Source organism: Motacilla alba, chromosome 26 (assembly GCF_015832195.1).
Source record: "Motacilla alba alba isolate MOTALB_02 chromosome 26, Motacilla_alba_V1.0_pri, whole genome shotgun sequence".
In the NCBI taxonomy this organism is placed as follows: Eukaryota; Metazoa; Chordata; class Aves; order Passeriformes; family Motacillidae; genus Motacilla; species Motacilla alba.
The window spans coordinates 780,227-801,858 of record NC_052041.1 but is presented as its reverse complement, the minus strand read 5'-3'; the positions used below and the strand labels follow the sequence as shown (position 1 = coordinate 801,858).

The window sequence follows — 21,632 nt, the reverse complement described above, 5'->3', positions numbered from 1 at the left end:
AGAGCCCGGTCTTCCCGCGGCGTCTCCAAATCTGTCTTCCCCTCCGGAGAGTGACGCTGGAGCAGGGACAGATGCTTCAGGAGCCGTTAATTAATGACGGGATGGCGATGAGCTGTAAGAGGCTGCAGTGGCGGATCCAGGACCAGGAGAGGGCTCTTCCAGTCGGCTCCCGCTCCTCCCGCAGGGCGAGTTCACACGAGTTCGTTACGTTGGGTGCGGTCCCGGACACGGAGAGCGGGACCGGTTTTGGTGACGCCCGGCCCCTCGTCCGCAGAGATGTGCCCAGTGCGTGCACCCCGACCTGTGCTGACTCCAAGCCCTGTGCAGGCAGCAGAGCAGGCAGGAGAGGGGAGCAGGGGGGCAGCAGAAGGGTCCCACACATCGTGACTACGGGAATTGCCACGGCGCAGAGCCAGAGGAATCGGTCGAGCAATGGGGCGGGGGTGGGAGGAGATACAGAGGGACCACACGGGGCTGATGCTGACGCTTCAATTTCAGACAGACTCCTGCGTTTGGGAACACTCAGCCGCCCTTCTCAAGAGTGATGGGCAGGGGAGGGTCCCTTCGGTTCGGGCAACCAGCACCCCTGGGTGCTGCAGTGGGGATATGGCCCCATGCAGGGCCCTTCCCCTCCCCCTGTCTGTCTCTGTGATGTTGTCGGGGGCTGGTGCAAGGCTGGGAGGGGGTTTGCTGCAGCAAAACTAGGGTATGCAGAGGTTTTGGGTGATGCAGCTCCCAGCTGGGCTGGGACCTCGGAATGTCCTCCCTGCTCCAGGCACTACCTCTCCAGAGCGTCTCTGGCTGGAGCGGCTGGAGCAGCCGGCCACCTCCCTGTGTAGTTCAGATGCTCTGGCTGTGACACTGGGACCAGGGGCTGCTGGAATGGAGGAGGCAGACCCTCAGCTGGGGTGGTTTGGGGTGAACCCACAGGGTCCCTGTCCCTGGCTCATGTATGGGGAGTAAAGAGTGTCCAAGGGCTCCCTTTTCCCATTGGAGACTCCGTTGATGGGAAGGGCATCCCACAGCAGGGGCAAAACTGTCCCCCCACTGCCCTCCACTCCCCGCCCGGGCTCCTCACTTGAATCCCATCAGCTTTTTCCTGATGTTTTGGCTCTAAAACCAAGGCTGTGTTGCCAGGAGCCCTCTGGATCTGGGGGGAGGCACGATGGAGGTGCCACCATCACAGCTGCCTCCAGCGCGTCTCTCCTGTGGCCGCAGCAAGGACCTGGCGGGTCCCTGTGGCGGCGGTGGCGGCAGTGGTGGGTGGTGATCTGCGCAAGGTCGCTGGTGAGAAGGGACCAGTGTTCGTGAGTGAGGTGATTGACGCGAAGTGTGTGGTGCTGGTGCCCAGTATCAGCGCCCGGTATGAGATGCCTGATGGCAGTCCCTGGTGTCCGTGCCAGGTGCCAGTGCTGCGTGTGAGGTGACCCCTACGCGGGATGCCTGTGTCCCGTGCCTGTGCTCGGTGCTGATGTGAAGTGCCCGGTGTGAGGTGACCCCAGTGGGGGTTTCCCTGTGCCCGGTGCCCAGTGTGACGTGACCCCACGGGGTGTCCGGTGACAGGTATGAGGTGGCCCGATGGGGGATGCCCGGTGCCGGTTCCCGGACGCCCGCGGGCGGTGCCTCTCCCGCACGAGCCCGGTGCGCGCCCCGGGGGAGTCGAGCGGGCCGAGGTGCGCGGGCGGGGCCACGGGCGGGGCCTCCCGGTGGCGGGAGGAGTCTCGCGGAGCCGCCGCACGCGAGCCCGGAGGGGCCGGGGCTGCCGCAGCGCCGCGCAGGTCCCGCCGCCCGCCCGGCACCGACCGCACCGAGCGCTCCCCTCCCGCCCGCCCCGCGCCGAGCGCTGCTCGCACCGCACGGACCGCACGGACCGCACCGCTCCCGCCCGCCGCCCCGGCCGGTAAGCGCTCGCCCGCACTCCCGCCGAAGTTTCCCCCGGTGCCGCAGCGGCTCCGACTCTGCGGGACGGGGCTGCCCGAGGTCTCGCCGAGCCCGTCCCGGCGCCGCCACCCGAGGTGCTGTCGTCCCCCGTGGGGTGGGATGGAGTATTCGCCGCGGGCACCGCGTAGTGCATCTCGCCGTGTCCCGGTGCCCGCAGCAGGGCAGGGACCTGGGCTTTTCCCGGGAACCCATCCCGGGACACGGGTCCCAGAGCTGCCCAACGCCCGCAGGCTGCCCGTGGGGGGCTGCGCCCAGAAGGCGGCTGGGGACGGAGCCTGGAGGGATGGAGAGGGGGGCGGCGAGTGGTGCAGGAGGCTGCAGAGCTGGCGGGGAGCACCCAGGGGCGTGGGGACCCTCTCGAAAGCGCGAGACCCCCTGGGAATGCGGGGCCACCCCGAGGATGCCGCGCGGTGCCGCCGGGTCAAAGGTGCCCTCTGGGCGCTGCGGGATGCTCCAGCTCCTCATCCCTGCGGATGCCCGACAATGGGTGCCCTTGGGGTGCTGGCCCCGGGAGCGGCAGGGGCGCGGGGCTGTTCCCGCAGCATTGCGGGGAACCCACCCTGGTGCTGGGAACGCGGGGAGCGGCGTGGCCCCAGCGTGGGCTGCTACAAGCCCCGCTGCACTGATGGCTTCTTCGTAGCGGCCTGGCCAGGAGCCAGCTCCAGACAGACCCTCCGTCTGGATTCCCCCGCCGTGGCTGCACCATCTCCGGGATCCTCCAGCACTCCTTACCCTGTCTGGGTGCCGTCAGGGTGCAGCTGTGCTGGGGGGTTCGGTCCGGCGCCGGGGATGTCACACTGGGGTGCCGCAGCCCTTGCTGTGCTCAGCACATCGTGGCTCCCCTCAGCCTAGTTTTAAAGAGTGATCCCAAAGGAGCTCTGCAAATTGCGCAGGGGACAGGCAGCGTTGCAAGGTGACTGTGGCACGGAGAGGGGGGGGTCTGTGTCAAGTCTGTGGCAAGTCTGTGTCACCCATTACTTCGTGGTCTCCAACTGTATCAGTGCCTCTGTGTTTCTCTCTGCACGGGCGCTCCTTGGCGCAGCGCTCTTCTGTCCTCTGAGAGAGCGGCCGGGGTGCTGCGGGGTGTCACCCACTGCAGAGTGTCCGACAGCACAGCCTCTTGCGCTGTGGAGCTGCAGGGCGCTGCTGGACTCCCCGCCTGCTCCTCTGCTGCAGCAAAACTTCAGTCCTGAGCGCAGGCTGGCTGGTATGCGAGCTGCTGCTGCAGCGGTGTTACTCCTGCACGCACCGAGCGGCCGCGCAGCCACCGGCAGGAGTCTCCAGCCTGCTGCATTATTGCTCGCAAGCACGGTGCCTCGGCCGCACGCTGCCGGGGCTGCCGGACCCCCGGGGCACCCCTGGGGCATCCCCGGGGCTCTTCGCCCTCGCTGCGCTGCGTGCGGGTGCTTTTGGCCGCAGGGTTTGGGGGGGAGAGAGTGCGGTTTGCGGTGGTCTGTGTGCAGGTGGAGTGTGAGACATCAAGGGGGAGGTGATATACCCAAGGTCATTGAGGCCAGCAGTGGCAGCAGGAGTCACCTGTGCTGCTCGAGAACAGCACAACCCAGCAAAGCACCCCAGTGCCCCCAAACCCAAATGCCTCTTGGAGTGATGTCATGTCTCCTCCTTGCTTATGGGTGCAGTGCAGGGATGGGTCTGACCTTGCCTGATCCCCTGGCACCTCGCCTAGCCTCCCCTGGTGAGCACCCCCGCCCAGCTTGCCGGGAGCCAGCCTGAAGCCCTGGTGCCCCCGATTCTGCAGGGCGAGGACGCGTCCCTCGCTGCCTGTGAGCCCGGCGGTGGCAGCGGCGCTGAGCGGCACCGGTGGCACTGCGTGCTGGCTCTGCACCCCACTGCCCTCAGCACCCACGGTCCCAGAGGAGGGCGGACATAGAGATACTGTCATATAGACCCTATATATAATGTACATGGATATATATTATATATCCATGGCAAAGGATTTCCAAACACAGACGCTGTGGCATTTGCTGCTCACTGCTCCCATGGGAGTTGCCTCCTGCTCCATAAGCCCTAGGGATGGTCACTGGGCTGGAGCTAGAGGCCACTGAAGTGAGCCAGGACTCCCAGTCCCCCGCAGGTCCTTCCTCCAGTTCACCATGGTTTTGGCAAAGTCCCAGCTCTGGAGCCGGATGACTGCGGCTCCTCATTACGACTGGAATTTCTCCTTCCCCGGGCTGCGCAGAGAGCTGCGAGCTGGCAGCCGTGGTGTCTTCCAGCAGGATCAATGCCCAGTATACAGATGGGACCGATTGCCCACTGGTTTTAAATCCTGTATTTTTTAATTCCCCACTCCTGGCAGTGCAGCTTGGCACTGTGCCTGGCCATGCTTCTCCTCAGCCTGGTGGCCACTAGCACCTTCCCTGTGCCAGTTATCTGGAGCCTCCGGGAAGTGCAATCGGCAGAATGCTTTTGCCCTTGGCTGCGGTTGGCCTTTCCCTCCTGGACGAGCCCCCAGCTCTTCCTCAGCTCATGCCCTCAGCTCAGCTCCTGCCTGAGCCTGCACTCCCCAAAGCACTCTTTGATTATTAGCCCTAATAATTGTGTTATCGCATTGACTGAACTGTTTCAGATGCCAAAGCTAATTTTGCTCTTCATGCCTTCCTTCATCAGTAATGGGATTTTGATAACATCACGCATCCAAAAGTATTGGATAAACTTGGCATAATTCCCCATTTATTAATTAAATCGTAAATTAGGCAGCGTGCGTCTGGAATCCGAATGCTCCACATTGGTGTAATCCTGCTGCTGGGGATGGTGCTGGCCCATTGCTGTCAGCCCTGGGGTGTGGGATCCTGGTGTCTCCTGCTGAGTTTGGGGGCTGCCTCATCCCAGTGGGACCACCTGCTCCATTGCTTCCTGTGTGCTGGAATTTATGATGTTTCATCAGATCTGGTGTTTAGAGTAGGAATTGTGTTGTCCCTGAATTTAGCTGCTGGTCACCAGTCAGAGTCTGGCAGAGCTCCCTGTTCCCCCAGGGTGGTTCTGCTGCTGCTGGTGGTTTGGGAGGGGTGACTGCAGCCAGCTCTGGCAGTACATGTGGCAGTGCTGGGCTGTGCCAAATTCCTGCCGTCTGGAGCCACATCTCACTCTACCACACTGGAAGTTGTCTGGCTGTTGCACCAAACCCATCCCCGCTGGCTGTGGCCCCACTGGCCTGGAAAGTACTTCTGGCACTGACAGGCTGTCCTTCCCCTTGTGCATCTTAAGGAAAGCTGGTGTGGTTTAATTAATCTGGGGTGTCTTATGCTCCTCAGCTTTTCCCAGCCCTGCAGGGTGCAGCAGATGTGGACTCTGGGCTTGTGCATCCCTGGGGATATGGGGAGACCAGGAGCAAAGTGGGTGCTTGTGGCATGAGGTGCTGTGGGATGCGATGGGGTAGTCCAAGCCCTGAGTCTGGGCTGATCTGGGGGGACTGCTGCCAGGGACCTGGGGAGCTGCTCTGGGGCCAGGCTGAAGCCATGGGCACTGGGAGTGTCTGTGAGCAGCAGACAGTGACATGCCTGTGTGCCAGGCTGGTTTGGGATCAGCAGAGATGATCTGGTAGCTGACATTCTGGCAGTGCTGGCTTGGGATGAAGCATCCCTGACTCCTGTGAGCCTCATGTGGTGCCTCACACCACAGCAGTTCCACCAAAACTCCATGGAGGTGGGATCAGCCTCCGAACTTCTCAGCATCATCCCAGGGAGATGCCTCCTACCCTCTCCTGCAGGACACAGGATGTCCCTGGGGACGTGCTGGGACTCAGGCCTGCTGGTTCTGGGGAACCCCAAGTGGCACTACAGCTCCCACTGGCCTCGAGCAGAGGATTCAAGGAAGAAAACAACCCCAAATTTCAGAGCCATGCATGGATTTACAAGCTCCCTTTGGGCTCTGTTGCTGTCTTGCTCTGTTCCCAGGGGAGTCCCAGGGTTTTCTCTGGAGCTGAGGCCTGGCAGAGCTGGGTTAGTGCCTGGGAGGGGGGCGTTGGCTTGTGCCCACTCTGCCCATGCAGCATGGTGGCACCACTGCCAGCAGCCTGGCACAGCCCCTGCCTGGTGCTGCAGTGAGCTGCGCGGGGCTGTGCCAGCTCAGCCACTGCTCTGTGCCGCAGGAGAGCCTAGCAGAGACCTTCTGGTGCAGTGGGCCTGGCCATGGGGGACCCTTGGAAGGGATGGTGACCACCAACACCAGTTCAGAAACCAGGGTTTGCATCTGGGCTCTTCAGGTTTTTCCAGGGGAGCAACAACCTTTTCCAGGACGCACTGGCGGAGCAGCTCCTCTGTGCAGCCCTGAAAGTGTGTGCTGTTGTGCTTGTGCTGACAAAACACTTGGAGTCACACAGGATGCACTTCAGAGGGGCTGGGCAGGGACAGACGACCCCCCTGTGGTGTTCAGGGGCTGTGCTCATCACCCCAGCTGTGCTCCCAGCTCTCCCAGTGACATTTCTCCATCTGCGCAAGGTTTATTCATGGAAGTCAGTCCTGTGTCCTGGCCTTGGTGGGGCTTTGTGCCACAACAAAATCCCCTGGGCTGCTGTGGTGCTGTGTCCTTCCTGATCCCATCATTGAGCTTCCTCCATTCCCTTTGCCACCCCAAATGCTACAAGGTCAGAAGGCCTGGGGACACAGAGCTCTACTCTGTCTCTGGGCTCTCTGTGCCTTGGAGCTGGGCAAGCAGCACCAGCATTGCTCCCACAGGCATCCAGTCCCGGGGGACTGAGCCCAGGCTGACAGAGAGGAGGGGGATGAGCATTGCTGGGAGCTCCCCAGGGATGGGAGATGATTTTCTGGATTCTAAACCAGCCCATCAAGACCTCATGCTTGGCTGGGAGCTGTGGAGATCTCCCTGGAGCCTCCCCCTGGAAATGGCCCCTCATGGCTTGTGCCTGCTTGTTCAGCCCACACTCTGAGCTGGGGAGCAGCATGGGGTGTGCACTCCCTGCTCCTGTCTGGGATCGATCCACCGTGTCTCGCCTTGCTCCTGGAGCCGCTCCTGGCTCTTCCCCAGGAGGTGACCTGGCTCCTTGTCTCTCCTCCCATGCTGATCTGGAGCCAGCAGCGTGGCACGGGGCCACGGCCGGGAGTGTGGCTGTGGTGCCAGCAGCATGATGCCCACCCGGGAGGGCAGAACCTGGAACTCTTGGCTGTGTGGTGGCTTCAAAGTGCCAGGGCAGCTCAGCCCATCACCATCTGGTGCCCTATTTAGCTGCTCTCGTGTTGCCTTCGGAGCGAGATGCTGCTGCCATGGCGTCACGGTGCTGGGGAGCGGGCCGGGCTCTGGCCGCAGCTGAAACCTTTTTTTTGGGAGGCTTCTTTGGCCATTCATGGGTCTGTGTGCTGAGTGTGCTACCTGGGGTTGGGGTGAGCCTGGTGGTTTGCTGTGGCAGTGGGCAGTGCCGTGTGGAATGTTCCATGTGCCCTGCTGTCCTTGGCAACAGCTTTGTCCCCACAGCTCAGGATGTGGTGTCCAGCATCCCCAGCTGCCTTTCCTGCCTGTGCCATGGTGGCACATGGCGTGAGCCAAAACCCTCTGAAGGAAGTGCTGGTGGTGAATGGTGCCTGCAGCCTCTGCAGCATTCCTGTGGGACGAGAGAGCAGTGCAGCACTGATGGGAGACAGTGGGCAGCAGAGAGCCACAGTGGAGAGGGGGACAACGTGCTCATCAGTCCCTTTGCTGTTGGCACCCAAATTTCAGGTGGCAGTGGCTGTGGCAGTGCCTGCCCCGGCTCCTGCAGGAGCCCTGGCACCAGTCCCAGCTCAGCCCCCTCCTGCCCTTCCTGGGGCAGCTGCAAACCAGAGCCAGGGCCTGATCCCTCTAGAAAAAGTGGGCTTTGGGGAATCAGCACCTCTGGGTGCCAGGCAGGGCTCTGAGCGCCCAGCAGTGGGTCCTTCTCTCCTCTGATGTAGGTGCTGGCATCGTGGGCTGTCACTGCCCTCGTCCCCCATTTCTCCTCATTGCTGCTCTGATTTTAGAGGCAAAGGCACAGAAAATCCCTGAACTGCCTCACTGGGCACCCTGGCACTGGTGGGTGCCAACAGTGGTCCCTATGCAGGGAGGTGTCCCTGGGTAGGGACGAACCTGCCATCTCCCCGAGTCACAATCCTCTGGGGGGCCCTGCCACAGCTGTGAAGCTCCCCAATAGCTGTTGGCTGGGGGGTGCTTTGCAGGAGGAGCGAACAGGGCAGGGTGGGATGATCCCTTCCCCCCATTGACCTTTACGTGTCCATCCAGTAGGAGACTTCTGGCAGCAGAAGCTGATGGTTTGGCTTGGGAACACCAGAAGCCATCAATCTGGAACCCAGATGATGGACAAAAGCTGCCTTAAGGCTGCATTTACTGCTAGACCTCACTTGGGTTTGCTGTGAGTAACACAGATCCTCTCTCATAGGCAAGCACTGGCTGTGAAACCACTATCAGTTCTAAATTTTTTATTTTACAAGCTCCCCTTCATGAGCCAGAGGCTGTTTTCTTCCTTGAGGCCAGGGGCTCCATGATGAGGAGGTCAGATTCCAGTTATGGGGCAGTGAGGCAGGAGCTTGTCCCCAGCTGGGCAGTGTGGTGCCCTCCTCGGGTTACTCATCCCTGGGGAAGAGCCTGCGGCTGGGGCTGCTGAACCCCAGCAAGTTGTTAATTTTAATTAGGGAGCTGGTGGGTGATGAGGCCATGAGTGGAGTGTGTCCTGCTGGGAGGAGGGTGCTGGGCAGCTCTGGTCCCATCCAGAGATGCTGCTGGAGCCTGCAGGATGGGGAGCAGTGCGGGGGTCCCGGTGAGGTCTGGTGGCTGTCACTGGCCCACTCAGAGCTGGGGGAATGCTGAGCTTCAGCCCTGCTCAGGGATTTCCTCTCCCAGGATGCTGCTTCCCATGCTGTGCCTCAGTTTCCCTTGGAGAGTGGGGTTGTCTGGCCGGCAGCACCTGCTCCTGCGTGGGTTTGGGGACAGGAACACGTGTCCCTGAGAGGGTGATGTCTCAGCAGCTCGGGTCCTGTGCTGCCACATGCTACTACAGTATCCTCACCCCATCACATCCCTCAGCTGTAGGAACACCCTCCCCTGAAAAATGTGGAGCTGAGGGAGCAGAGACTTCCCTTGCCCTCAGCACAGTGGATCAGGGTGGGAATGTGGGGGGATCCTGGGGGAAAGTGCTCCCCAAGCCCTGGGAGCTGCTCCACCATGCTGGGTGCTGAGGGTCTGCTCTAGCACTGCTGATGCAGCTGCTGTAGTGTTTTGCTGGGGAAGGGGAGCAGGGATGAGATTCCACGGCTTGCTGGGCTGTTGCAGAGTCCTTTTGCAGCAGGGTCCTACAGCATCTCCCCACCCAGCGCCCCATCCCCCCCCTCCTCCCTGATCCTTTGGTCTGTTGCCTTCACACATCCCTTGCAAGGAATTTTCGGTTAATTAAATGACCATTAGAAGCCAAGTCATGTCTTTGCCTTAATTAGAGTCTCTGTCTCACCGCTGTGAGCTGAAACTCCGGCCCAGCGTGTCCCTTCCGTGTCCCACTCCGGGCCGATGGGAGCGCTGGGGAGCCAGGGCCGCTGGCCCGGCCGGGGGATGCCCAGGCTTTGTGCCAGTGGCTCCGGCAGAGATGGGCTCTCCCCCTCCAGCCCTTGACCCCAGAAGCAAAACTCCTGTTGGCATCAAAAGCCAGATGGGGCACTGCCAAGTATCTCAGCTGTACTCTGTAATCTCTGCTTGCCCCCGGGCTGCACTGCAGGGCTGTGCAGGCTCTCTAGGGCCCAGGCTTCCTGCTGGCATCAGGGTGGGAGAGGTCTTACCTTGGAACTGGCTCGGGATTTTCATTCATGATCATCCAAGCCCAAGCCCTGGCACACGGCAGCGCAGTTTTGGGGTCAGCTCCTTGTTCGTGGAGGTCTTGGGGGGGTTCCCACTTCCCTGTCCCAGCAGGACAGCTCAGACCTGGCTCTGCTATCCCCTAAAGGAGCAAGAACTCATCCCTCTGGGCCCACGCTGGCAGCTGCCCTTCGTTTGCTAACGAGCCCCCCCAGGTTGGGGTCTCCCTCTCCCTTCATCCCTCGGCCCGGGGGGGCCGGAGCTGGGACCCCCCTCCCCCGGCCCGCCCGCCCACACCCAGCCCCTGCTCGGTCAGCGCCGGCTGCTGCTAATTGCTGCCTCAGCCTCATTAATCTTCATTTGCTGCTGTTCCTGCTCTCCATCATCCCCGTGGCCTTCACCTTCCTGGAGGGGAGAAGTTCCTGCTGGTGCAGGGGAGGTTCCTTCTGCCCCTGCAGAGGAGCAGCTGGGTTCCCCAAAAGCCCTCACCCTGATGGGGACTGAGCTGCCACGTCCAGGGACATCCCCATCCTTCTGTGCATCCCAAAATTCTCATTCCAGGTCTGGTCCTTGCAGAGCACCCTGGCTGATGAGAAGTCCTCAAAGCCCCCCAGGCAATGAATCTCCCCCTCCATCCTTCCCCATCCCACCCAGACAGGGAGCTGCTGCTGGGACAGGGGATGCCCATGATGGGACCAGCTCTGGAGAAACCCCAAATCCCCTTTTTTGTGCCAGGTGCTGCAGCAGTGTAGCGGGGGTGGTCTCTGGGATGGAGCCTTTGATGGAGGAGGAGGAGGAGGAGGGATGAAGGGCTCAGCCAGGGGATTTTTCAGTGTCTAAACTGCTTTTCTGTACACAGGGGATGCCCTGGGGATGGATGGGGATGGGATCGCTGGCTCCAGCCTGGGATTTGCATCCCACCAAACCTTGGGGTGTTGCCTTGGCAAACGGAATGCAGCAAATGGAATGTGTGCGAGGGAGGGGGACACCCCCACCCCCTCTGCTCCCTAAAACCAGCAATGGAGCCGGGGAGGTTTACACCAGGAAGGGCTGGTTTGGAGCTCAGTGCAGTTTCTCGGGGTTCAGTATCAGCTTCACTGGGGGGAGGGGGGACGGACACCTGGGGCCAGTTTGGGGGCTGAGCCTGGAGGGAACTCGCTGGATACCGCCCCTGGGGCTCCTAGGCCAGATGTCTGCAGCTGGGGGACACTGCCTGAGGGGTACAGGGTAACACAGTGGGGTGCAGAAGGGTTTTAGGGGCTCTGAGGGTGGTGCAGCATGCAGGTGCATGCACGAAGTGGGGCTGGGGTGATAGGTTAGGTGGTCTGGGAAGTGCTGCAGGCACAGGATATGGGATGTCCTCTGGGGGTGCTGCAGTGGTGGATTTGGGGTGCTGCACTGAGGGGTGCAGGATGAGGCACTGGGGCTGCAGGGGGGTGCATTAGGGGAGAAATGCACTGTGAGGGTGATGGGTTTGGTGGGATTCAGGGTTACGCACTGGGGGGCTGGAGCAATACGGAGCTAGATAAAGCCCTGTGGGGGCAGAGGTGGCAGCTGGGGGGCTGTGGGGACCCCACACCGTGGGGGCAGTGTAATGGAGGTGCATGGGTGATGTGCCACCCTCCCCACCCGCTGCCACTGCTGTGGGGTCTCTGCAGCAGCTGCCGAGGTGAAGCCTGTCCTGCTCCATGGGGAGCTCCTGGGAGTTTTTTGTGGTTTTTTTTTGGTGGGAGGAGGAATGCAGTGGGTCCGACCATTCCCATCAACCTCCCCTGATGGGTGCTGCACCCCACGAAGGGGCTGGGGGATCCCCAGGGATCAGCAAGGCAGCAAGGGTCCCTTCCTAGCCATAATTTATTCATGATGCCTTAACCCACACTTGTTCTTCGGCCAAGCACTGATAGACATGGTTAATTATAACCCTCGTATTTTCTTTATGTCCATAACCTGCGATCTCGGAGGGGAGGGGGGATGACGGGAGCAGTGGGGGTTGACGGGGAACAACTCCAAACCAGGCAGGAATAAAGAGGAAACTTGAAGAACGGCAGCGAGTCCTCGGCGGGGGCAGCCCAGCGGGGTTTGGGGGTGCGGTGGGGATTGAGGGGGGCCGAGCTCCCTTCCCACCCGCACCGCCGGCCGCTGCTCGGCTCCTCGCCAGCGGCTGCCGCAACTTGCAAAGAGGAGGGGAAAAAATTGCAAAAGGAATAAAAAAAAAAAAAAAAAAAAAAAAGCCGGCAGCGGAGCCGGAGCAGGACTGCAATGCAGTGCCGCAGCCGTGCCCGCACGGCCCCCGCCCGCTGCCGGGGGAAGGGGCTGGGACTGGGACAGACGGCTGGGACGGGCCCCCACCCACTGAGAATCTGCGCCCCGGGCTGGAGCAGCTCTGCCCCCACAGCTGAGAGGTTGGGCTGCTGGGGACACGGGATGTGCCCGGCGACACCCGGTGAGGCACAGTGGGGACTGGGTCCTGGAGGTGAAGGGACATTCGCAAGATCACACTGCCCCACTGCTTGCTCTCCGTGCCCCACAGACTGCCCCACTCCCTGCCCTCCCAGCATCCCATCCCTCCCCGGCTGCCCCCACGGCACTGCCCTGCCCTGCCCATGCAGGTGGCAGATCAGAGCCTGGTCCTCTCGCCCGGGGGGCAGGATCAGCCCCCCGCCCCCACGGCAGGGGCTCTAGGGCGCTCAGCTGGAGGGGGAGCAGCAAGGGTCTCCACTGGTTGGCTCCCCGCAGGCGCCTCTCGAGCCTCAGTTTCCCCCGGCTTCAGCTCTGCCAGCGCCCGGTGAGCCCCACAAGGGAGCAAGCAATTAGTGACGCCAGTCAGGTTGCCCAGTTCAAAAGCAACCCCTCTAGCGAGGCCTGATGCTGCCTGCAGCCCGCAGCTCCGGGCAGCCCCGCAGAGTTCCCCCAGCAGCCCCCGAAGCAGCAGTTCCCTGGATAAGTGTCTGTGCTGCATCTCTGCTCCACAGCCCCCCGGCAATCGGGGCTGTGCGGGTGTGTGCGAGCCTTGCACGGGCTGCGGGCGCTGCCTCGCACGGCCGGGGACACGCACACCACGGCTGGGTGCTGGCACTGCCACGCGGGCCTGCCCGAGCGGACAAGCGACACCGCCCTGGCAGGTGTGCACGGCCCCGGGGACAGCCCGGGCACACACTGCCTGGATGTGCACTCACACACAGCCCGGGCACTCACACACTGCCTGGATGTGCACTCACACACAGCCCGGGCACTCACACACAGCCCTGGCACACAGACACAGCCTGGATGTGCACTCACACACAGCCTGGATGTGCACTCACACACATCGCCGGGCACTCACACACAGCCCGGGCACTCACACACAGCCCCGGGCACTCACACACAGCCCTGGATGTGCACTCACACACAGCCTGGATGTGCACTCACACACAGCCTGGATGTGCACTCACACACAGCCCGGGCACTCACACACAGCCCCGGGCACTCACACACAGCCCTGGCACACACACACAGCCCTGGATGTGCACTCACACACAGCCTGGATGTGCACTCACACACAGCCCGGGCACTCACACACAGCCCCGGGCAGGTGTGCTCGCAGCTGTGCACGGCCACGGGCACACACCCGGGCATGAGCATTCACACACACACCGTGCAAGAGCATTTACATGCGCTGTGCACGTTTACACAGCAGCACCGAGGTCATCGCGTCCTGGAGCGCAGCGGGGCTCTCCTGCCCCCGGCGGTGCTGGGCTGAGTGCCCGAGGACTGGGAGGAGGGGCGGCTCAGCCAGGTGCCCACTCCGGGTGCTGCCCGCCTTGTGTGGCTGGTTTGGGTGCAGAGCGGGCGCCTTGGGGTGTGTTGTGGTGGGGTGCAGCCCTGGGGTCCCCCACCTCCTGTTTTCTGGGGAGCTTGCAGAGTGTCAGTGGCCTGGACCCCACATCGTTTGTCCCTGGGTGCAGGGCAGAGCCAGGACCCCTGCCCCAGACCAAGGGGGCAGGATCCAGCACTTGGAAGTTTCCTCCAGCAGCCTTTGGTTTCCAAATCCTGGCTCTCCTCCCACCCACCCTGGTGCACATGGGTAGTGATGGGGACAAACCCCTCAAGTGGTGGGGACAGACCCAGACACACATCCAGGTCTCCTCAGCTGCTGGAAGCTTTGGGGAACCTTCGAGGCCCTCAAGATCAAATAACCCTCAGCTGGGTAGGGGTTAAATGCAGCAGCTCCTGGTTAATCCCAAGAAGGATGTGGAGGTTGTAGAGGACCTCCAGCATCCTGCTCCAGCCCCCCAGTGCCAGGTTTCAGGGCTAGGTGATGGTGATGCTGGTGTTTGTGGCTGTGACAGCCCCTGGGTGGGGTGGGAAGGTGACTGTGGCCAAGGGTGACAAAGCTGCAGGCTTGCAGCAGGGATCTTGTCTAGGTGAGAGTCACTAATCACATTTTGTTGTGTGAAGAGCTGCCTCTGCCTCATGGGGGGCCCCCAGACCCCACACCACATTCTCCCAGGAGCAGTGGTGCAGGAGGAAGGTGTCCAGGGGTGGAGCCACACTCTGGGTAATTCAGTGCTTGATTCACCTGCAAGGTGGCTGGAGACACATGGCAGTGTCAGTTTCTGGCAGCAACACCCCCAAGTCTCTCTGGCTGCCTTTTTTGAGGTGAGAGCACTCCTTTCCGAGTTCTGCAGGAAAGGTAGAGGAACACCTGGCCCCACGAGACAATGCTCTGGCTGAGAGGCTTCTTGAGGGTGAGGAGGAAAGAAGAGATGCAAGGAAGGGGGTGCATTCAAGCCACAGCTCATCTGCCCCCAGAAACTCCTTCCTGGGTTATCTGTGATCCTGCTAGTCTCTGCTTCCCCTGCTGGAGAGCCTGGTGTTCTCCTTAACCCCCCTGGCACTGTGCATTCCCTGGCATTCTTCCCTGCTTTGGTCTTCTCTTGCAAGCCGCTTTCTGATGGGGTTGTGGAGGCACTTTGGGGCTGGAGCTGGGGTTGTGGGGTACTTTGTACAAGGTTTGCCTGCAGGAGTCAAAGCCACATTTACAGGACGATGGCTGTCCCCATCCTTGGCGGGTGCTCGGATGCAGCTGGGCTGGGGAGGGGGTGCAGAGTGTGTTTGGCTGTTTTGCAGCCCTGGCTGTGACCTGAACACCTTCCCTGGCTCCATGGAGGAGCAGAGCTGGCTAGGGCAGCCCCGTGGAGTTGGGAGGTGTGGCACCTAGGACATGGTACCTGTAACAGGTGAGCTGATCCATTGACCTGCACACTGAACCTGCCACTACTGTGTAGAGCCAGCTCTTCCCTGCTTCCTTCCATCCTCAAAATGTGCCCTGCCAAAGCTCCCTGGGGGCTGGAAGAAGAGCAGTGTGTTACTGCTGCTCCCAGACTTGGAAGCTACCCTGGGGCTGGGAGCAAGTCCTGAGGGTGCCACACCCGTGCCGGGTCCCCGTGGGTGCCCCATGCCTGGGGTCCCTGCCTGAGAAAAGGAGGAGATGGGAGGGCTGGATTTGTCCCAGCTGACCTCATTCTTCTCTCCTGGGGATGCAAACCCCCTCCCCTCATCCCAAGGAGCCTTGACAGGTGATCTCCTCCCAGGAGTGTCCTCATTGTCCCCAGGAGGCTCGGAGCTGGCACCATCATTGAAGCAGGGCGGGTGCTCCCCGTGTCTTTGGAGATGTCAAGGACCAGGAAACGCAGGGGCCAGCTGGGCTTCCCACTGCTTGTGAGGGATCCAGGTCACCTCTCACAGACATTGGGTCTGTGCCCCTCTAGCAGAAGACAAGGTGTCCTGGTGCAGCCCTGCTGCCCACGCAGGTGCTGTCCTGGGGACACTGGGGAGGAGAGGGAGCAGCAGGGACTGTGTGACCAGCGAGGTGATGTGTTCCAGGGGGCCCCTGACCCACCATGACGTTCAAGCAAGCATCCATGATGGCCCCAGAGGCCACGGCCAGCACGCTGCCCATGAGCACGATGGAGAACTCCACTGAGGCTGCGGGGCCGGGCGAGAGCAAGGAGGACATGTTCACCAAGCTGAGGGACAAGTTCATGAATGAGCTCAACAAGATCCCCTGTGAGTAGCTCCTTTCCCAGGTGTTACCCTCCTGATGACCTCCCCACCACACTGGTCCCAGTACAACCTGTGCTACAAGGTTTTTGGGTGGCTGGGAGGGAGCTTCGGGGCTGACCATGACACTGGCTTTTGCCCACAGTGCCACCCTGGGCCCTCATCGCCATCGCAGTCGTGGCCGGACTCCTCATCCTCACCTGTTGCTTCTGCATCTGCAAGAAGTGCTGCTGCAAGAAGAAGAAGAACAAGAAGGAGAAGGGCAAAGGCATGAAGAATGCCATGAACATGAAGGACATGAAGTCAGGCAACCAGGTGATGTCCTCCTGGGCTGCTTGGCCAACAGCCCCTCTGGCTGAGTTATGGACTGTGTCAGGGCACTCACAGATCAGGCGGCAGATTGGGATGGAGCCACCAGCGCCCTGGGATAGGACAGTGGAGCCAGGACCTGAGACAGCAGCACTGTCCTCTTCCAGTGCCTGGTGGCTCAGATGGACCAGGCTCAAGCCAGCCTGGACCTGCCAGAGCTTCACCTGAGCCAGGAAATGTTGATTTAACCCCACCTCCCTCTGGGTCAGACTCATTCCTCTGAGCCTTTAACTGGGAGGGGAGGCCCACCAGGCCAAAGCACCGGGCAGTCTGGGATCCCCAAAACGTCCGCGGTGAAGTGGTAGGTGCTGGTAACTCATCCTGGTGGCCAGCCCAAGGCAGGCTTTGGTACCCACAGGCTTGGGGCCACTCCAGCCATTTCAATGGCCTTGGCTCATGGCCATTTGGAGGGGATGGGAGAATTTGGGTATCTGTTCCTGCTCTTCAGAGCCATGTGGGCACCATGGGCATGCAGACAGGGCTGGAGCAGTAGAGGGGGCAGGTGGGAGGTGGTATTCCCCACGGTAGAGCGAGGGCTGGGTCCTCTGGGGCTCCACAGGTGGTACAAGCCCTGATCCCCCACCCTGCCACGGTTCTTCAGTGTCTGTGTAACGTGTCTCTCTTTGCCCACGGTGCCCTCGCTGTCCTGCCCTGGCTGCCTCTCTGCTCGGGGACACCCTCCATGTAAGTGTCACCATGAGCCTCCTTCTCCATCCTCTGCTTCCTGGGTGGGATGGGGGACTGGGGACACATCAAAGAGGGGGCAAAGAGCTGGGACTCCTGCCCCATGGACTGTGCTTGGAGAGGCAGGAAGAGGGGTGGATTTCCTGGGGACAATCTATTTCTGAGCCTACAAAGCCTGGAAATGGCCCTGATAAGCCCTTAGCTCTGGCTGTAGTGCTCCTCCAAGCATGGGCTGGGGGCACAGGACCCACCACCTGCAAGCACCAAACCTCCCTCCCCTGCAGTCAATCCCTTGTCCTGGCACCCCTGGCAGCCCCCCTGTCATTTTGGCTGGATCAGCACCAGGGCCTCCCTGGGAGCTGCGTGGCTGTGGCACAGCCAGTGCCACTCCCAGCCTGCTCTGTCCGTGCTTCATGTGCCCACCACGTGGCTCTCCCTCCCTCTGGTGGGAGAACCTGGTGTTGAGACACCAGGAGTGTTGGGGTGCTGAGGTCCCCAGAGCTGTGGGGCTGGGGCTGCTGGGCTGTGACCATTCTGCTGAGCTGGACACCTCGGCTGCCATTGCAGGAACAACAGGATGACGATGACGCAGAGACGGGTCTGACAGAGGGGGAAGGTGAGGAAGAGGAGAAGGAGCCAGAGAACCTGGGCAAGCTGCAGTTCTCACTGGACTATGATTTCCAGGCAAATCAGGTGATGGAGGGGCTGGGGCTCAGCTGAGGAGTGGGGTTTGCCAGGGGGGGAGTTGAGAGGAGGACAGGTCTCAGTGCTGGACCTGGGAGGCACACGAGGGGAAGGAGGAGCTGGGTGGGTGCTGTGTTATAGGAAGTCCTGTCCCATGTTGGACTGGAGATGAGCCCTTGGCAGCTGCAGGGCATGGCTGGGCTGTCTCACTGAGGACTCCTCTGCCTTTCCAGCTCACAGTGGGGATCCTCCAAGCTGCCGAACTGCCAGCTTTGGACATGGGTGGCACCTCAGACCCCTATGTCAAGGTGTTCCTGCTCCCTGACAAGAAGAAAAAGTATGAGACCAAAGTGCAGAAGAAGACCCTCAACCCTGCCTTCAATGAGACCTTCACCTTCAAGGTGAGCCCCTGCATCCATAACGAGGACCTTGTCTCCCACTCCATCCATCCCCCTGGCTGTAGCAGCCCCGTGTGTTGACTCTCCCTTCCAGGAGCAGGTGGTCCTGGCTCGGGGTCCCCCTTGCAGCCTGGTTGTTGTCCCTTTGTGCAGGTGCCCTACCAGGAGCTGGGTGGGAAGACGCTGGTGATGGCCATCTACGACTTTGATCGCTTCTCCAAGCACGACATCATCGGTGAGGTGAAGGTGCCCATGAACACAGTGGACCTGGGCCAGCCCATCGAGGAGTGGCGGGACCTGCAGAGTGGAGAGAAGGAGGAGGTGAGAGTCAGCCTGCAGACCCCCTGGCTGGGGGCCTGGGATGGGGGCTGGCCATGGGGTGAGCTCTGCTTTCAGGGCCATCCCACAGCTCAGGGTCCCAATCCCTGTGGGGTCCCAACAGGGTACCATGAACATCCTGGCAGTCATTACTGGGATCTGACCCGTTGTTATTCTGTGTGAAAATGTTCCTACAACAAAAAAAATCAAGACTATAAAATATCCTGTGTGCTGGGCCTAGCTTGCCCTGGACCCAGTGATCAAACTCTTGTGTTGGTGCACAGGGTGCCAGCTTGTGCCTGGACTGAGCAGGGTTTAGGGGAACTTGCATGTGTGATTGTGTGCAAACACTGGAGTCTCAGGCACTGGCGAGGCTTTGATCTCCCCTCCTTGCTCTGCTTGGCAGCCAGAGAAGCTGGGAGACATCTGCATCTCCCTCCGGTACGTGCCCACAGCTGGGAAGCTCACTGTCTGCATCCTGGAAGCCAAGAACCTGAAGAAGATGGATGTTGGGGGCCTCTCAGGTGGGTGTTGCTCAGAGGCAGCCTACCCCTGCCCTGCTGGGGGCTCTCAGCATCCTCTGTGGGAAACGACTCTGGGGCCACCTGTCTGGCAGAGCTTGAGAAAACCCCCCCTGCCTCCTCGTGCCTTGGAGGCAGCCCAAGGTCTGGCTGGGGGGTGAGGGAAGATGGGCATGGGATGCATCCCTGACTCTTGGGAAGGACCCTTTTGTCGTAATACACCACGAAAAGACAACACGGACACTGCTGCTCTCCAGGTGAACAAAAAAGAGGGACCTTTATTTTCTGACTCCAACATTTATAGTTTTCCAAAAGTGACAGTGGATTGGAGGGTGACAGTGCCACCTCTCCAATGACACTGGACAGACCAAGAGTCCATCAATTCTCTCCTCCTCCATGAAAGAATGCAAAACATAAGTTGTTTACAGAACTGTGTGTGAGAAAGTTTGTTACAAGAATGCAAACATCAGAAGGCTTAGCAAAGTCTTAGAAAATCAGGGTGACGCCCTTTGAATTTGGTCCCCCAGGATGCTGCAGGACCTGGGTGGTGAAAGTGCTCCTCTGCCATTTGCTCCTGGTCCTGCTCCTCCTTGACCTCATGGCCAGGGACCTTGGTTGACAGCATGTTTTGTGCTAAAGTGTCTTCCCAGCCCCATCCTGGGGCTGAGCTCTGTGCCCAGGGGTCCTCAGCTCTCTCTAGACATGCTTTACACATGACAAGAGCAGTACCTGCATGGCTGGAAGGATTCAGCTTTATTGTGGACTTTCCTGCTCCAGAAACAGGGGTCAGGCCAGCACCAGGTGTCACTCTACTGTCCCCTGCCTTCCTACAAGGGGGCCCACAGCACAGAATCCCAGAATCATTACAGTTGGAAAAGATCTTCAGGACCATCAAGTTCAACTTGTGCCTGGTCCCCCCCTGCCCCCCCTTGTCACCCAGACCAGAGCACTGAGTGCCATGTCCAGGCATTGCTTGGACAGCTCCAAGGATGGGGACTCCACCACCTCTCTGGGCAGTTCCAATGCCTGACCATCCTTTCCATAAACAAATTCTTCCTGATGTCCAACCTGAATCTCCCCTGTCTCAGCTTGAGGCTGTTTCCTCTTTTCCTGTCCCTTGTTTCGTGGGAGCAGAACCCGACCCCCCCCCAGCTGCCCCCTCCTGTCAGGGAGTTGTGGAGAATGAGAAGGTCCCCCTGAGCCTCCTTTTTCCAGGCTGGGCTCCCCAGCTCCTTCAGCCTCTCCTCACTCTCCTGACTCTCCAGACCCTTCCCCAGCTCTGCTGAATGCAGAAGAGCTCCATCCCTTGGCCAGTTGCTCCCACAAATCTTCTCCAGCCCAACCATTTTGTCTTTGGCATCCATCCACAAACCTCACACCATCTTTACTCAGGGCAGTCTCTCCCTCACCCTGGGTTGAGATGTCTCCTGGGACCAGGAGGTATCCCAGGGGTATCCCTAGTGGTATCCCCAGGGCACCTCAGCCCTGGCTAATGCCCTGTCCTGACCCCCAGATCCCTACGTGAAGATCCACCTGCTGCAGAATGGCAAGAGATTGAAGAAGAAGAAGACCACTGTCAAGAAGAAGACCCTGAACCCCTACTTCAATGAGTCCTTCAGCTTTGAGATCCCCTTTGAGCAGATACAGGTTTGTCTGATGACTCCCCTGGGATGGAAGATGTTCCAAAGCTGCCTAAGCCCCCATCCCGGCCTTCCCAGCAGCCTGAGCTGCTCCTACTGAGCTCCTGGTCTGGTTACCCAGGAGATTCTTCCAGTCTCATCTGGGGCCTGGGCTGATGCTGAGGGCAGCTGGTGTGGAGGCAGAGGTGGGAGGCTGGGCAGCGCCCATGGGAGATGAACCCCAACCCAGATCACGGCTGAAATAGGGCTTTCCTCTGCTCCTGATCCAACAGTGCTCGCCCTAAGCACAACAGGGCGGTGCTGGGGGCATTTCGGACTCTTGGCCACTGCCTTCTGCCCCTCCATGTCCTGTGCAAGTCCCTGCATGTGCCCCTTGCCCCTGCCCAGTAGCCCACAGCTCTTGCCCAGCCGCACGCCGCACCTTGATGACCTTTCCCAGGTGAATCGGCTCAGGATGAGCTGGGCCCCCACTGGGCTCTGCACTCTTCAGAGAAGGACATGAAGGAAGCAGGGAGGGGGTCCTGCCCCAAAATGGACTACAGTGGGGCTCATCCTTGGGGTATCCCTGGGGCACCCTGGGGCTATGGAGCTGTCATGGCCACCGCACCTTTCCACCCCTCTAAAAAATGTTTCCTCCTTTAGAAAGTGCAAGTGGTCATCACAGTGCTGGACTACGACAAGCTGGGGAAGAACGAGGCCATCGGCAAGATCTTCACGGGCTTGAACTCCACCGGCACGGAGCTGCGGCACTGGTCCGACATGCTGGCCAACCCGCGGCGGCCCATTGCCCAGTGGCACTCGCTGAAGCCAGAGGAAGAAGTAGATGCAGCTCTCGGGAAGAACAAATAGGCAGCTCTGCCGGCTGCGGACAGCTCACCCAGAGCTACTGATACCTCAGTTCTGCAACCTTCCTTTTGGTTTTTGTTCTGTTTTAAGCTGAAATGCCCTTCGATGCCTCTGGAAGGGTATCCAGGCAGTCCCAATAGCTTCCAGGGGAAGAGGTTAAAGACATGGATGGTTCTTTTTTTCTTCAGCATCGCTCCCTTCTGCTGCATATCCCATTGCCTCTGCTTGCCATCCTTTCCCAGTGCAAAGCCAGCAGCACACCTGGGACCTTCCCCAGCAGCTGTGTCACCAGCCTGCAGCATTGCTGCCACCATCCTGCCCTTGGGATCATGTGGGGAACCGTGGAACTTTGCATGGAGGTGATACTGGAGCCCGATGGTGCGAGATGACCAGACCCACTG

General features: G+C 60.5%; 1 protein-coding gene across 3 annotated transcripts; it reads left to right on the top strand.

Annotated features, from left to right (window-relative positions):
* The first annotated feature begins 1,729 nt into the window (after positions 1–1,729).
* On the top strand, positions 1,730–21,244 carry SYT2 (synaptotagmin 2). 3 transcript variants are annotated; one of them, XM_038162771.1, is made up of 9 exons: positions 1,730–1,900; positions 15,595–15,777; positions 15,917–16,086; positions 17,401–17,517; positions 17,742–17,909; positions 18,060–18,227; positions 18,631–18,748; positions 20,259–20,392; positions 21,028–21,234. In XM_038162771.1, the coding sequence occupies exons 2-9, from the start codon at positions 15,612–15,614 to the stop codon at positions 21,232–21,234; spliced, it is 1,248 nt and encodes a 415-aa protein (XP_038018699.1). In that variant the 5' UTR covers positions 1,730–1,900; positions 15,595–15,611. The 3 variants fall into 3 exon arrangements, with proteins under 3 accessions (XP_038018699.1, XP_038018700.1, XP_038018702.1); XM_038162772.1 differs by lacking the exon at positions 1,730–1,900 and adding an exon at positions 14,820–14,948; XM_038162774.1 differs by lacking the exon at positions 1,730–1,900 and having other exon boundaries at positions 15,612–15,777; positions 21,028–21,244.
* The last annotated feature ends 388 nt before the right edge of the window (positions 21,245–21,632 follow it).